Genomic DNA, 13459 nt, shown 5'->3' on the forward strand with positions numbered 1-13459 from the left:
ATAGGATTCTGTTTCCCACTGAAGTGATTCCCTTGGCTCCTCCTTCCTACCAGTTTCTCGGCATTTGCTTCCTTCTGGCCTTTTTCCTTGAATGGTATTTTTAGATATAGGGTTTCTCAAGAAATATATTGGCAGATACCATGTGCTTGTGAGGATCTAAGAAAGATACCTTGGAGGCAGAAAGTAGAGAACTGGGGTTGATTAGCTCTGGCTCTCCTGGTGTGGTGGGGTGGTGCCATTTGGCAGCTCCATCCTCTATGATAATGGCTATGTGATGTGTGTGTGCAGGTGTGCATGGCATGTGAAGGCATGGAGATGTGATGTGCATATGACCATCAGGTATGTGAGTACGTGTGTGATGTGGACCAGGATTGTCTGGATTGGGAAGTCTCAGTCTCTGCCCTTTGTCAGACTTCAACGGTGTCAGGTCTTCCAAGTCATTAGAGATTCTTTGTTAGAGAGCCCTGGTGGTTTGAGAGCACTCATCTGTCCCCAGTGAGTACCTGCTGTCAGGTGTAAATGACCTTTCAACTTTGAACCCGACTTGTTCCATTGACTTCCCATAACAGCCAGAAGACCTCTTCTCTATCAATATCAGGACTCATTTCTCCACCATTTTTGAGAAAGTCCAGGAGGGAATAGTTGTCTCTATTGTTTTTCAGTTAAAAAAAAAAAATAAAGGTTTAATTTTAGTTTAGAAAAGAAGATTTTAACATCATTCTGATACGAGTGATAAGCTGAGAGGAAACATCACATTATTTTGAATACTATAAAGTAATTTGTAACATTAGATATCAAATTAAACTTGATAGGGTGGGAACAAGCATACCACTGTGAAATAATGTCATTCTGAGGTGAAAGGAAGATCCGTTTGCATTCTCTGGGTACGGACCAGCTGAGACATGGCCTAGCTCAGTTTGTTTCTCTGTTGCTTGATAAATAGCATGCCCAAAAGCAACATGGAGAAGGAAAGGGTTTATAAAGTTTACAGTTGCATGACACAGGGCATCATCAGAGGAAGCCAAGCCAGAAACTCAAGGCAGGAGACTGGAAACAGGAACGGAAGCAGAGATCATGGAGAAACACAGCTTGCTGGATGACTTGCTTTATGGCTTGCTCATCTTGGTTTCCTGCAAACTCTAGGGCCACCTCCTCAGGTGTATCGCTCTCTCCACAATTGACTGGGCCCTCTCACATCTGTCATTAATTAAGAAAATGCTCCATAGACTTGCTTAAAGGCCAATCCGATGGAGGCATTTTCTCATCGAGGCTCCCTCCTCCCAGATGACTCTTGCTTGTGTCGGGTTGACGGGGGAGAGGGTGGGGTGGAGGGGGTGGAGGGGATACACCTGTGTGTGGGGATGTTTCTAACTTTCCTGTTAGACCTGTAGTGCTGTCACTTAGTGAGTATTTCCTGCAGGTTTGCAACATGTCTATGTTATAGCTGCATGGTGCACTGGTTTAAGGTGTTTTTTTAAGTGTTTTTTAAAAAAAAATTTTCATACATGTATGCCATCGTAGTCATATTTACTCCATTCCTTCCCTTGTCCTTCGTTAACCCTCCTCCTGGCACCTTTCTTCCTTGCAACTGTTCCGGGGAGGGACATTTTGTAAAATTCAGTTTTACATATAAAGTCATTAAGGTAAGAGAAATTGTGACCTGTCTAAAACTATGTAAGTAGTTTACAAGGTTTTATGATTTGTCTAATTCTGTATCCTTCCTACCTTCCTTCTCTTTCTGTGATATGCTACAACTAGATATTAATATATTTTTACAATAGATGTAAGTATTTGAGACATATTTAGATTCTTCAAATATCTGTGGTTGTCTTGTAATGTCGAAGATAAACACTCACAATGTCAGGCATGATCAGGTAGAGATCCCTGTCTATTTATTAATCTATTCATTTGCTCAAAAACGTATTTGTGGGGCTGGAGAGACGGTTCAGAAGTTAAGTGCGGTGCTTTTGCAGAGAACCAGAGTTTGGTTTCCAGAATCCGTGTTGTGCAGCTCACAATTGCCTATAACTCCAGCTCCAGGGGATCTAACACCTCCATGGGCACCTGCTCTCAAGTGCTCATGCTCACAAAGAGACACAGCCAGCCAGCCAGGCAGTCAGACAGACAGACACATGCAGAAGATAACTTTAAAATCATTTGTGCGTGTTATCATAAAAACATTTCCTAGGATGGGAAACCAAAGATGAATATGACGTGTTCTGAAGTATTCATTGCAGAGAATTGTAGATGGGCACAGCAGAAGACCACAAAGCAACAAGGTAGGGAATGTGCCAGGTGAGATGAGGCTGTCTGAGTGCTCCAGAGAGAAGCGCTCCATCCAGGGACAGCACAGATGTATCAGAGAAGGCTTAAATACCAAGGAAGAACTAGTGTCTGGGTCTTACAGGGCAGGGCAGGCCATCGTGGACGGAGGAGGAAGGGATTAGGTTTGGAGTGATCACACGTGGCAGGGTTTGTGAGAATACAAGCAACAAGGAGAAGAATGGCCCCCAGAGAGGCTCCGCAGGCTTCGTGAATCAGGCTAATGAACTCAGACTGTACTCCATAGGCAGTAGGGAACAGTTCACTCCGCATCATTTCATAAGCACCATCACAGGGCTATGCTTGATACTCAGAACCTAGTGGTGAGAAAAACAGTACCATTCCTGCCTTCATGGGGCTCAAGCTTTAGTGAAACTCAGTTCTTCCTAAGCTGGGGAGATTTGTGTGACCATTCTTTAGTGGTAAAAGTGGATAAAGCATGATGACTCTCATAATTATGGAAAGGGGGGAGGGGGGGCACAGATGGTTACTGAGGTTTTACCATGGAGGATGGTATGATATAAATTAGGATGGAGAATGAAACAGAATAAACCAAGCTGCTGCACACCTGCAGCGTTAGCACTCAGGAGGTGGAGGCAGGAGAATTGCTGTAAGCTTGAGGCCATCATGGTCTACACAATGAGCTCCAGGCCATCCAGTGAGACTGTCTTTAAACAAAGAAGCAAAACAATGACTAGGAAGGCGGCTTTGGGGAAAGAGGTTATAGCCTTGGACTTGTTGAGTGAAGCATCTTCGCACAGAGGTGGCTGATCACACTGTTGTTCATATAAGTCAGAAGAGCAGAGAAGAAATCCATAGATACAAGCCTAGTCTATATCTGTGCTAATTCACTTTACACTAGTGAAAGGAGTTGTCCAAGGAAAATGTCCAAGGTAGGAAGAGGCCTCAAAATATCTCAAAGTCTAAGGCAGAGATGGGAAGAGCCAGTGTGTTTTAATGCACGGTCTGTTGAGATAGGGCTGGCAAAGTCAGAAACTATGATTCTAGCTAGTCCCCTCAGCTTTAGCTGTGGGTTGTGCCAAGGTCTTAAAAGCAGTTTGGGCAGAATGAGTTACTGTCCTTGTCCTGACATGGCCTATAGGCAGGAGAGGTCATGTTTGCCCACTACCAGATGCGTGCACAACCCTCTTTTAATGGGAAGTACCAGAACTAAAACACTGAAAAGAAAACAAACCAAACGAGTTTTTTTCTTCATTCTTAAGAAGTAAAAGAAAAACAAAACAACAACAAACAAACAAAAACCAGAAGCCTTTAAGCTGCTAAGGCAAGGAAAGAAGGTGAAAACTATTGCTTGTTTCAAATATTTTAAATTGCTCTTTTTGAGGCCCTAGAATTAGAAGCAGAAATGGGGTTATTTTATATGCAACATATAATATTTACACATTAACCGGGAGGAGCTTCTGTTAGAGGGCCAGTTTCAGCTGCCTCTTCCCACCTATGACAGTCAAGCCCTGTTTGGAGGATACCACAGTGCCATCCTGCAAGTGGAGCCTTAGTGAGATCAGAAGCCTTCTCTCTAGCTTTGTGTCTGGGCCTGTACATCTCTCCTACACTAATGATTCTTATACTTTTAGAGTCACATGCTCCCTTGAGATCTGATGGACAGTTACAGACATCCCCCCAACCCTGTAGGAAAAATATGCAAATAAGTATGTACATAAACATATGAATTAACAGAACAGATGCCCCTCTGCCCCTGACATATTCCATAGGTGGTAATTGGACTTCAGGTTAGGGCCTTTGTCTTAGTGGCTTTCTCACAGATGACAATATAGCCATTTCTCATTCTGAAATTATAGACACCGAAGACAAGAAGCTTCTTTGAGACTTAATTTAGGGTCATGACTAAGATTCGCCGTGCATCTAACTGAACACACCGTTGATTTTATTCTGTCAGCCTCACTTTCTAAGTGGCCCCAAGCAACTCACAACTTCACAGATTTATATACTTAATCACATGCACATATTTTAATTCCAAAATGATGATGCTGTTTGGTGAGACCACATATAGTCAGAGACATGTGTTATAACTAAAACTCCCTGGTAGATGGCTTTTGGGGGAGTTATTTCTGATTAGGGCTCTCTTACATATTTATATTGGAAGCGTTCATGAGCTGATTCTGGTACTTCGACTTTAATCTTGCTTAATGAACTGAAGTAAGCACAATTCTCGTTCTGTTTTGGTAACCCTGTGGATTTCTTCTGATGCTCAGTTTCATGTGACTACACCATTCTTGAAATGCTAATACACGATGCTAATTCAAGGAAGGGCCACAAAAGTTAGACTTCATTGCAAGGTGCTGTGCTCAGTATTCACAGGCCTCCTGGAAGAGGAAGGCTCTCAGAAGAATGATACTAGCTGGAAAATATGGGCACCTTTTGGCGAACACACAAATTTAAACATATAGGTTGCACGAAATTTGGATAAACTGAGGTGGAATCCAACACTTCTTGCATGAATGCCTGTATAATGTGGCCATAGCTGTGAGAAAAGAGGAGCCCGCATCTAAGACCCAACACAATGAAAATGCAATGAATCGGAATGCCTCACAGATCATAGCGGAATCAGAATTTCCAGCAAGGAAAATCTTTTCATGGTGAATTAAGTGGTGGATGAAGAAAAACGGTAATGAAAAAGGTGGGCACAGACCACAAACACTGAGCTCAGGGCTCACTGCTGAAGATTTAAGAACCTTAGCTAAAGCTATGCAGAATAGAATGTGGAAAATTGAATTTACTAAACAATTAAGCATTGAATTAATCTACATCCTGCACAGTAGAGAAGTGGGGGAGGGAGTGGAGCCGAACTGAATAAATCAGCGGAGCTCATTAAAAGATAGTGAGTATATCAGGTCTGTTGTGGCAGAAAGGAGGGCAGTTTCCTGCCTGACATGGAATGATACCCTGGTTCTAAGTCACCTTTTTGGGGTCCTGCTCTTAATCAGATTAACCACCGTGTTTCTGATGAGGTTAGGCTGTGGCTCTGTATTTTAGCTTGTTATTGCTAGCCTTTCTATTAATTACAAGTCAGATCACCAGTCAACAATAGTGGTGAGGGACAACATAAAGAAAATGAGAGTGCCCAGGAGACGTCACTTGCTGGATCTCCTGCATCCTGAAACTCCCACGGGCTCCTGCAGCCTCCCACACGCCTTGCTGGTCTTTTGTTCAATTACAGTTAATGCAATAGTTTGCCATTTTCTCCTTCTAATTATATTTTCAAGTGGGATTTGTAGCACACAGAAAAACATCCTTTTACATGTCGAGGCACCAGGGTTTTGTGCCTGGCATTGTCTGTCCCCTGGGTGCTGTACCATTCTCTCTGCAGAGCTCTGAATAAACAAGTCCCCCTTTTAGAGCTGCAGTTGTACAAACTGAAAATTTATGCATTAACTGTTTGCATTCTGAGCATGTGTTCCAGATTGCATCTTACAGCATTCTTCTGGGATGCTTTAAAATGTGTGTCTGCAAAAAAACCACGGTTCTCCTCTCACAGTTCACATATCTCTCAATGATTGAATCCACACATCAATTAGCACTGTTTTTGAGAATATGTACACTGGGTGACCTAAACACACAAGTGATGTGCTCTGTGGCTTGGTTCCATTTGGAGGGTGGCAGCAGTCCTCAGGCCTTCAAGGGTGGAGTGAGGTGTCCGTTGGAGGAACACTAGGTCTCTCTTGGGGTTCCCGTGCAGCAGGCCTTGTGGGTAAGATCTTCGTTTTCTTGGCTCTGGATGTCTGAATTGTTTGCCCTTCTCAGCTCTTCTCATTGTCTCTGGGATGGGTAACTGCTTTTCAAGAAATAAACAAAGAGCAGTAATTCTGCTAGGCATATTCCATTTGTGGACGGGTCAGTAAACTTTACTACAACAGAGTCATGAACCATGACTGTCTATAACTGAAATGATGTAGACATATTTTACACATAAGATCATCTTGCTTTTCCACTAGTAATCTTGAAGACAAACATCACTTCCCAGCCAAGAGGCAGCTTTCTATCCTGCATCACTCCTACTGTGAGGAATGACCAGTGACTCATGAGGCTGGTTTTGAAAGCAAATACTAAAAGCTCATTCAAGTCTTTTCTGGTGATAAAGAGAGATTTGGAAGAAGTATCACCATGATTGTTTTCTCTAAGAATTGAATTCACAGCCAATCGGAATGTTACTTTCAAATGCACCCAGTGATAAGAAGCAACATCTGTTTTCTGTTCAGTAGTACAAGGAGGCTCGGCATGGGGCTGAGTGTACACAGTCCATGCGAATCTATTGTTAGCTTTTCTTTTTTGTCTCTGTGCCCGGTCCATTTGTGGTGTACCATCAGGCAAACAGCTGACACACTAGCTATTATGGACCAGGTCAGATTGTGACATCTTGAAAGCCCCGACAGATTTGTCTCCTAGAATGAAGCAGAGGCCTCGGAGAGCACAGTGTTAGAGACTAGTACTCCCCTTTGGCATTTTTAGTGTAGGAGAGGGTTAAGGTGTAGTTAGACTCAGGGGATAGCAATGCCCCCTTTGGCTGAAATAGTTTCCTTGTTAATGAAGCATTCAATTACTTATAGACTGACTATTATAATCTGGAATCTGAAATTGGCAGTTTTTCAACATACCTATGTAGCCCTGAGCTAGGACCAGTTTTGGAGATTGGGAATTATGGCATGGTGTCCCTGCAGCCCTCCTCAGTTTGTCCTTGTCTAATGGGATCACACCCTGTCTACAGATGGCTTTGACTCAGTTGTCTCATTTGTGCCCCACAGCCCTCTTGGAATAGAGACCATGATGACACGGCATCCACTCGTTCAGGAGGAACCCCGGGCCCTTCCAGCGGTGGCCACACTTCACACAGTGGGGATAACAGCAGTGAGCAAGGTAGGAGAGGTTCTCATTCTCCCTTGCCTCTTGCTTTGTGGTCAAGGGTTGAAAAAAATGTCAGAAAGTCAGTTATTATTCATAGAGCTTCTCTGACAGCATAAATCCCACATACTGGGAGAATCTGTTCATCTTGTTCTGTCTCTGGCCCATTCTTCAGGGCCATGCCAGTTGCCTGTCACCTGGTCACCTTCAATAATCAACTGAGGCGAGATTAGAGAAATAAAGGAGGAATTCAAATATGCACAGATAGCATAGTACTGGTACCCTGCTGTGGCATCCTTGGGCCTTCTCCAGGGACCAGGAAGAAACTTCCATGAAGAGTCCAAATAAAAACTGTCTAAAGATTTTTAGAAAGTCCAAATAAACATCATCTTAAGATTCTTAGGAAGAGCGGGCCACCTACCTCAGTGGTAGAGGGTTTGCCTTGCGTGTGAGTGTCCCTGAGTTTGATCCCAGCATTCCCCAAAGTAGAGCATGCGTGGTGTTGGGGGTAATTCTTAGAAGGCAGTTTGACAACCTATGGTAGATGTCCCTCTGCGCTGGGGCCATTTTTTTTCTGGTTTGATTTATTTGACTCTCTTTGTTGTGTAGCTTCATTGCAAAGCCCGATGAGACACGGGAGGGAAGCCGCTTACTTTGAGTCACTCTTTGGAAGCATGCTTGTGTCTACACAGGGGGCGCTCATGGACATACATGTTCTATGATAACTAGTGAGAAATAAGGCTTAAATATCACAGTGATCTTCAGCAACAAGGAGACTGTAAAGGTTTTGGAGGAGGCCCTTGCTCCTAAGGATTTTGGTGTGCAATTAATGAAATTAAAGTTAAAAAGTTTGCATCTGACTATGAAAGTTGCCCCTGAGTCCACAGTAGGTGCAACTTTAAAATTTGATTTTGATCATTTTTTTTACTAGAGTGTTATTCAGCAAGAAAGGAATTTGGTCTTGTAACTTAATTGGGAGACACCAATTAGAACTGCATACTCTACTATGGATTTAGCATGATTGATTGGAAACCAGGAGCAGGGGTTTTTGTTCATTTGTTTGTTTGTTTTTAAAGGCATATGTGTGGTGTTCCCCTAGCCTCAGAAATAACTTCTGCAAATTGAGCACTGGAGACATTTTATTGTTCAATTTTTTTTTTTTTTTTTTGCTGACTTCATCAGGAGTAGAAGCCTAGTAAAAATGGAGCCTGGAATAGTGAGGCAGCCTAGAGCTGAGGTAGCAGCAGGTAACCTTTGACCTCTGACTTTTACTGGGAAATGATATGCAGCATAAATCCAAGAGGCCTTTCTTTTCCTCTTCCACGTGGGCCTGTATGTGTTACAGCATCGCTGTTCAGAGTGAGGGTAGCGTCAGCACTTTCTGTCTGAACAATTCCACGTTCCACTGTGAGTTCTCCAAAAGGGGTGAATGCAATCTAAATTCTTTTTCCTACAGCCGGGAGCTGCTACAGGGGTCACAGCCTAGTGTTTTGTTTGCTTCATTTTTGCTTTCGTTTCTTGCTTTTAAAAGACACATATCATCTAAGGCAGATCGTTTACCCAGGGTGGAAAAGCTCATAGACTGAGAAAGAGTGGGAGAATTTAGGACTGGAATGTACAAGCTTTCCCAAACCCAATCAGAGGCTTTTGAAGAACAAAGCTCCAGCATTATCCCCTGCCCCCTCTGCCCATAGCTGGGGCCAGAAATTAGAAGTTTGCTTGTTTCTTTCATTGGACCAGTGATGAGCACAGCCAGTGGTGAGCACATACCTTCAGGAGCCGCACACCCTGTATGTGACTGGCTTTCTACTCCTGCTGTTTCAAGGATCTCCTTTGAATGATCTTGCCTGAATCATCTTGAAAACAACCTGGGCTTGGCGACATGGCTCATGTGGTTAAGAGCACTGATGCCCTTGCAGAAGACCTGGGCTCCATTCCCAGCACCCATATTAAACAGCTGTATTAAACCTCCTGTATCTCTGGTTCCAGGGAACCCGACACCCTTTTCTGGCTTCCTTGAGTACTGTACACATACAGATGAGCTAGCACATACACAAACATATAAATAAAAATAAAATTTAAAATTTCAAAAAGCTACTAAAGTCCACCCTGGTGCCAGACAAAGTAGAAGACGTCAATACGAGACAGATAAGGTTCAGGATGTGTGGAGGTCCCTGTGAGGTACAGACCAACCTGCCGCAAACTTCCTGCATGTTAAGTTTCTTCTCATCCCACCCTTTCCCTCGCCTGTCCACCAAAGATCCAAAGCTGATTACCCGCACCACACCGAGAGCGAGGAGTTCTGAGGAGTGCTGAGCCCTGTCTCCTGCTAAATTAGCAGCAGGAAGAGGAGGCGTACCTTTAGTCTTCCTGGCTTTTCTGGTGGCTTTTCTGTGGCACCATGAGGTTATTCCTGTTGAATGCAGAAAGCCGCCTGAAAGTGTTGCTAACACAACTCGTGTGCGGGCATTTCCATGCTAACCAGGACCCTCCTAAACCTGTTTTCTTATCCCTGAGACCTGTGGAGCTGAGCTTTTGTGCAGCATCAGGATTAACTGTGCACAGTGGCATCTGCATGTTTTCCCTTTCTGCCTCTTCCGGCAGGCACGGGAGTGGAAGCAGTGGCAGCATTTGGCTCATCATACGTGTCCTAAACAGTTATTTACACAGTTTGAGTCCATTTTAGTCAACTGGATAAATAACAGCCCTCTTCAAAAGATTTATAAATCCATAAATATGCCCTCATGCATACCCAATAGAAAGAAATAACTAAATCTGTCAAGAACATTCCCAAAGAGGTGTTTCCCTCACAGGCAGGAGCAGGACACATTTCAAAACTTTCTTCACTACATTATTTGAATTGGACTTAATGTTAGTTTTTTTTTTTTTTTTATCAGTTCATTAGGGTAACTGTGAAACAAAATAAATAAATGGGTAGATAGACAGACAGACAGACAGACAGACATATAAAAAGTCCCTTAAGTTTTGTCAGTCTGTTAAATAGTCTTGTAGGTACTAAACACCTATGTACATTTCCTATGAGTCCTGTATTTTTGAATCTTCAAGAAAGTAAGTCATCTAGAAAAATCTTAACTTCTTGATACATTCAGAAAGTACAATAACTTTCTTAGAAGTCCGGCAATTTTGGCAATTCTCTAACTCCTCGTCTTTTTCACCTTAATAACTTATAATCAATGAAATAATTTTAAGATGAATTTTGCATAAGGATAAGTAAATAAATCAAAGTATAGGCATTCAAAAGAAAATATGGATAAGGTCTATAATTATAAAGATACCAAATATGTTATGATTCAGGGACTCAATGTTAATTCATGATTTTCACAATATGTCCATGTTGCACTTCCATTGCTGTGTCAAAACATCTTGAAACAATGCCTTAAAGAAGGATTTATTTTATTTTGGCTCACTTCTTCAAGGGTTGGAACCTTGAAAAAATTCGGCTCACTTGTACCTCCCTTGTGTCTGAGCATGTGTGGGTGTGTGTGATGAGGTGGGGCATGTGGGGTAGCAGTGTGTCACTTGATGCTAGACAGGAGGCAGGAAGACAAGGGACAGAATAAGGTATAGGACATGGCCCTGTGACCTACTTCCTCCAACCAAGCCACATTTCCCAATAATCCATCCAACTGTGGATCTGTCAACGGATCACTCCATTGATGATGTTTAAGTCTTCATGTTCATTCACTTTTCAAATGCCCATCTGCTGACAACCAGTCCTTTAATACATGAACCTTTTGAGGGGACACTTCATATTTAAACCATAACAATATTGAAATTACTTATCATGTCACCTCTTCCTGTGTCCACTGCTTTCATTTCATATTAACACTCATGACCCCTTTCTGGAAATTGATTCCAACAGCGAAACCCCTTAAAACTGGCTTTTAGAAGGGAGGGCTTCATGTCTGTTGTTTGGCTGGGGATTCTGTTGCTGTTGCTATGACATTGATTTTTTTTTTTTTTTTTGTCTGTTCTGTAACTTCCTTGAAAGAATTTCCAGTGACATTAGAGTAAATTCTGTTTTATCCCCTTGGCTCTTTGCTAGCTTCTCATTTTTCAGGAGAAATGGAAAGTGGAGGAGATATAGAAGAAGGTCATAGTCAAAGTCAGCCTCCTACTCTGGGCAGTGTAGCGCAAGTGCATTAGAATGGGGGTCCTCAGCCCTTCTGTGTGGTGTGCTTGTAGATAGTGTACACTGGCAGGTGTTCATTTTCATAGGTCTTTTGTATCTTTCTGTGCATGGTTGTTCTGCCGAAGAGCGCACAGCCCCATTGTATGAAGTGATTTGGAGTAGAACGCCAAGCCAACCTAGTGCCTCTTCCTACTAGATCCAAACCCCTTGCTGCAACCATTCTGCCTCACAAGCCGCTTTAGTAATGATTGGCAGAATTATGAGTTTGGACATGTCTCCAAAGTCAAGAGTGCTGCCTAGCTGGTGATAAACATAATAGCGCAGGATGCAAGGGCCTTTGGTTAGGTAGGCATGTCTTTCCATTCCCTCATCATGTGGACTAGTTCATGGGGGAACAGAGAAGCTAAGAGGTCACCTAAAGGTCACATCTTGGTTGGTGAATGAATTGAGGCTCGACACTGTTGGTGTGACCTAAGAACCTAAGTTCCTGCCATGTACTATTCCATACAGTATCTTTATGTGCCTTGTGAGTGGGAGAGCAGGCTGTTTAACAGACCTCTTTCTGTTGCCAATACAGTCACCTTTCTCCTGTGCCTGTACTGGTCAGATGCTGAGCTCCGCCATGGAATGGGTAGAGTTGGTGAGCTGGAGAGTAAGCTTTATATTCTAAGAGGAGCAATGCCCGTGGAGTTCCAGAGGGAGCACAGTGATTGATACGATTCATTTGTATTCTGTATTAAGAGCCTGTACCGCTTCCCGCCATCAAAGACTTCCCGAATCTAGAGAAAGAGCATAGAAGACAGGCAGAATATTCTCCTGCTGAACATTTCCCATTTAAAGCTCATCATAGTTCCCTGTGTGTGTGTGTGTGTGTGTGTGTGTGTGTACATTTCTATTATTTTGAGACTGGAATTTGATGAGAAACAATTCATCCGGAAAGGAGTTCAATGATTACTGGATACTCTAAAACCCACATATGAGGGGCTGGAGAGATAGCTCAGTGGTTAAGAGCACTGGCTGGTCTTCCTGAGGACCCAGGTTCAATTCCCAGCACCCATGTGGCAGCTTACAACTGTCTATCACTCCTGTTCCATGGGATCTGACACCCTCACACAGACATACAGTCAGTCAAATCACCAATTTACATAAAATAAAAATAAATAAAATCAAAACTAAAAAAACCTACTTGTAAACTTCTTCAGGGGCAGGACTCCAATCAACAACAGGGCCACTGAAAAACACAAAAGCTAAAGCACCGTGTCTCTTTAAAGAGGACGTAACTGACAAGCAGTGTCGTTTCTGTATCGTACGTACAGTATCAATAGTTGTGACGCCTCCCGTTGCCCTCATCCCCTCCAGCCAGCTTTTGTATGAGTTCAGGCAACAGAGGCAGAGGGCAGGTCTCTGCATTACTGCAGGGAATTTCTAGGCATTTGTTTCGAGCAGTGAGGCCAGCGGGCAGAGTTGTGGGAGACGGGGTGGGAGACTGAGAGGGAGGAGGGGAAGGGCCACATTGTGTTCCAGATGACTGAGCAAGTATTTATATACCAGCTCGCCTTTTTACATGAAGAAGAAAAGTAATAACAGCCCAAAGCCACGCATTTGAAACAGTCAGCTGTCCTGTGAATAAAGGGATAGGTGAGAAGGGGCCCTCTGATTGGATGTCTTAATGAGCACATTTCGCACAGAGTTGGGGCTGCCGTTCCCCCTGACCTTTGCCCTTTATTGACCAAACTGACACTTCATTTTTCACATACTTCCAATTATGGCTTGGCTTAAGTGTTACCCTCCCTCCTTTATTTCTTTCCTATGGACAACTTGAGAGGGGTTGAGGCCACAGAAGATATTTTAATTTGAAAAAGTGCTGTAGCAACTCAGGTTTAGGTTGTAATCTGAAACTGGTCTCTGTTTGCAATTTTTCAGATGAAAACATTAAGTTAATACTGCTTGTTTAGAAACAGTTATCTTTTAAAAAAATCCAAGTGGTTTTAAAAACAAAATATTCTTAACTTAGAAAATGAAGAAACACTTAATAATTCATTCTTCCTTCCTTCCTTCCTTCCTTCCTTCCTTCCTTCCTTCCTTCCTTCCTTCCTTCCTTCCTTT

At 42.9% G+C, this 13459-nt stretch overlaps 1 protein-coding gene across 2 annotated transcripts in view; it reads left to right on the top strand.

The window, feature by feature from the left end:
* Positions 1–13459, top strand: part of Meis1 (Meis homeobox 1) — a 138079-nt gene that overhangs the window by 23755 nt on the left and 100865 nt on the right. For both annotated transcript variants that reach the window (XM_021210293.2, XM_021210294.2), the window contains exon 7: positions 7104–7215. In XM_021210293.2, coding sequence (XP_021065952.1) covers positions 7104–7215 — 112 coding nt within the window. The remainder of the gene's footprint in view (positions 1–7103; positions 7216–13459) is intronic.

Source organism: Mus pahari, chromosome 13, assembly GCF_900095145.1.
Source record: "Mus pahari chromosome 13, PAHARI_EIJ_v1.1, whole genome shotgun sequence".
NCBI classification, from domain to species: Eukaryota; Metazoa; Chordata; class Mammalia; order Rodentia; family Muridae; genus Mus; species Mus pahari.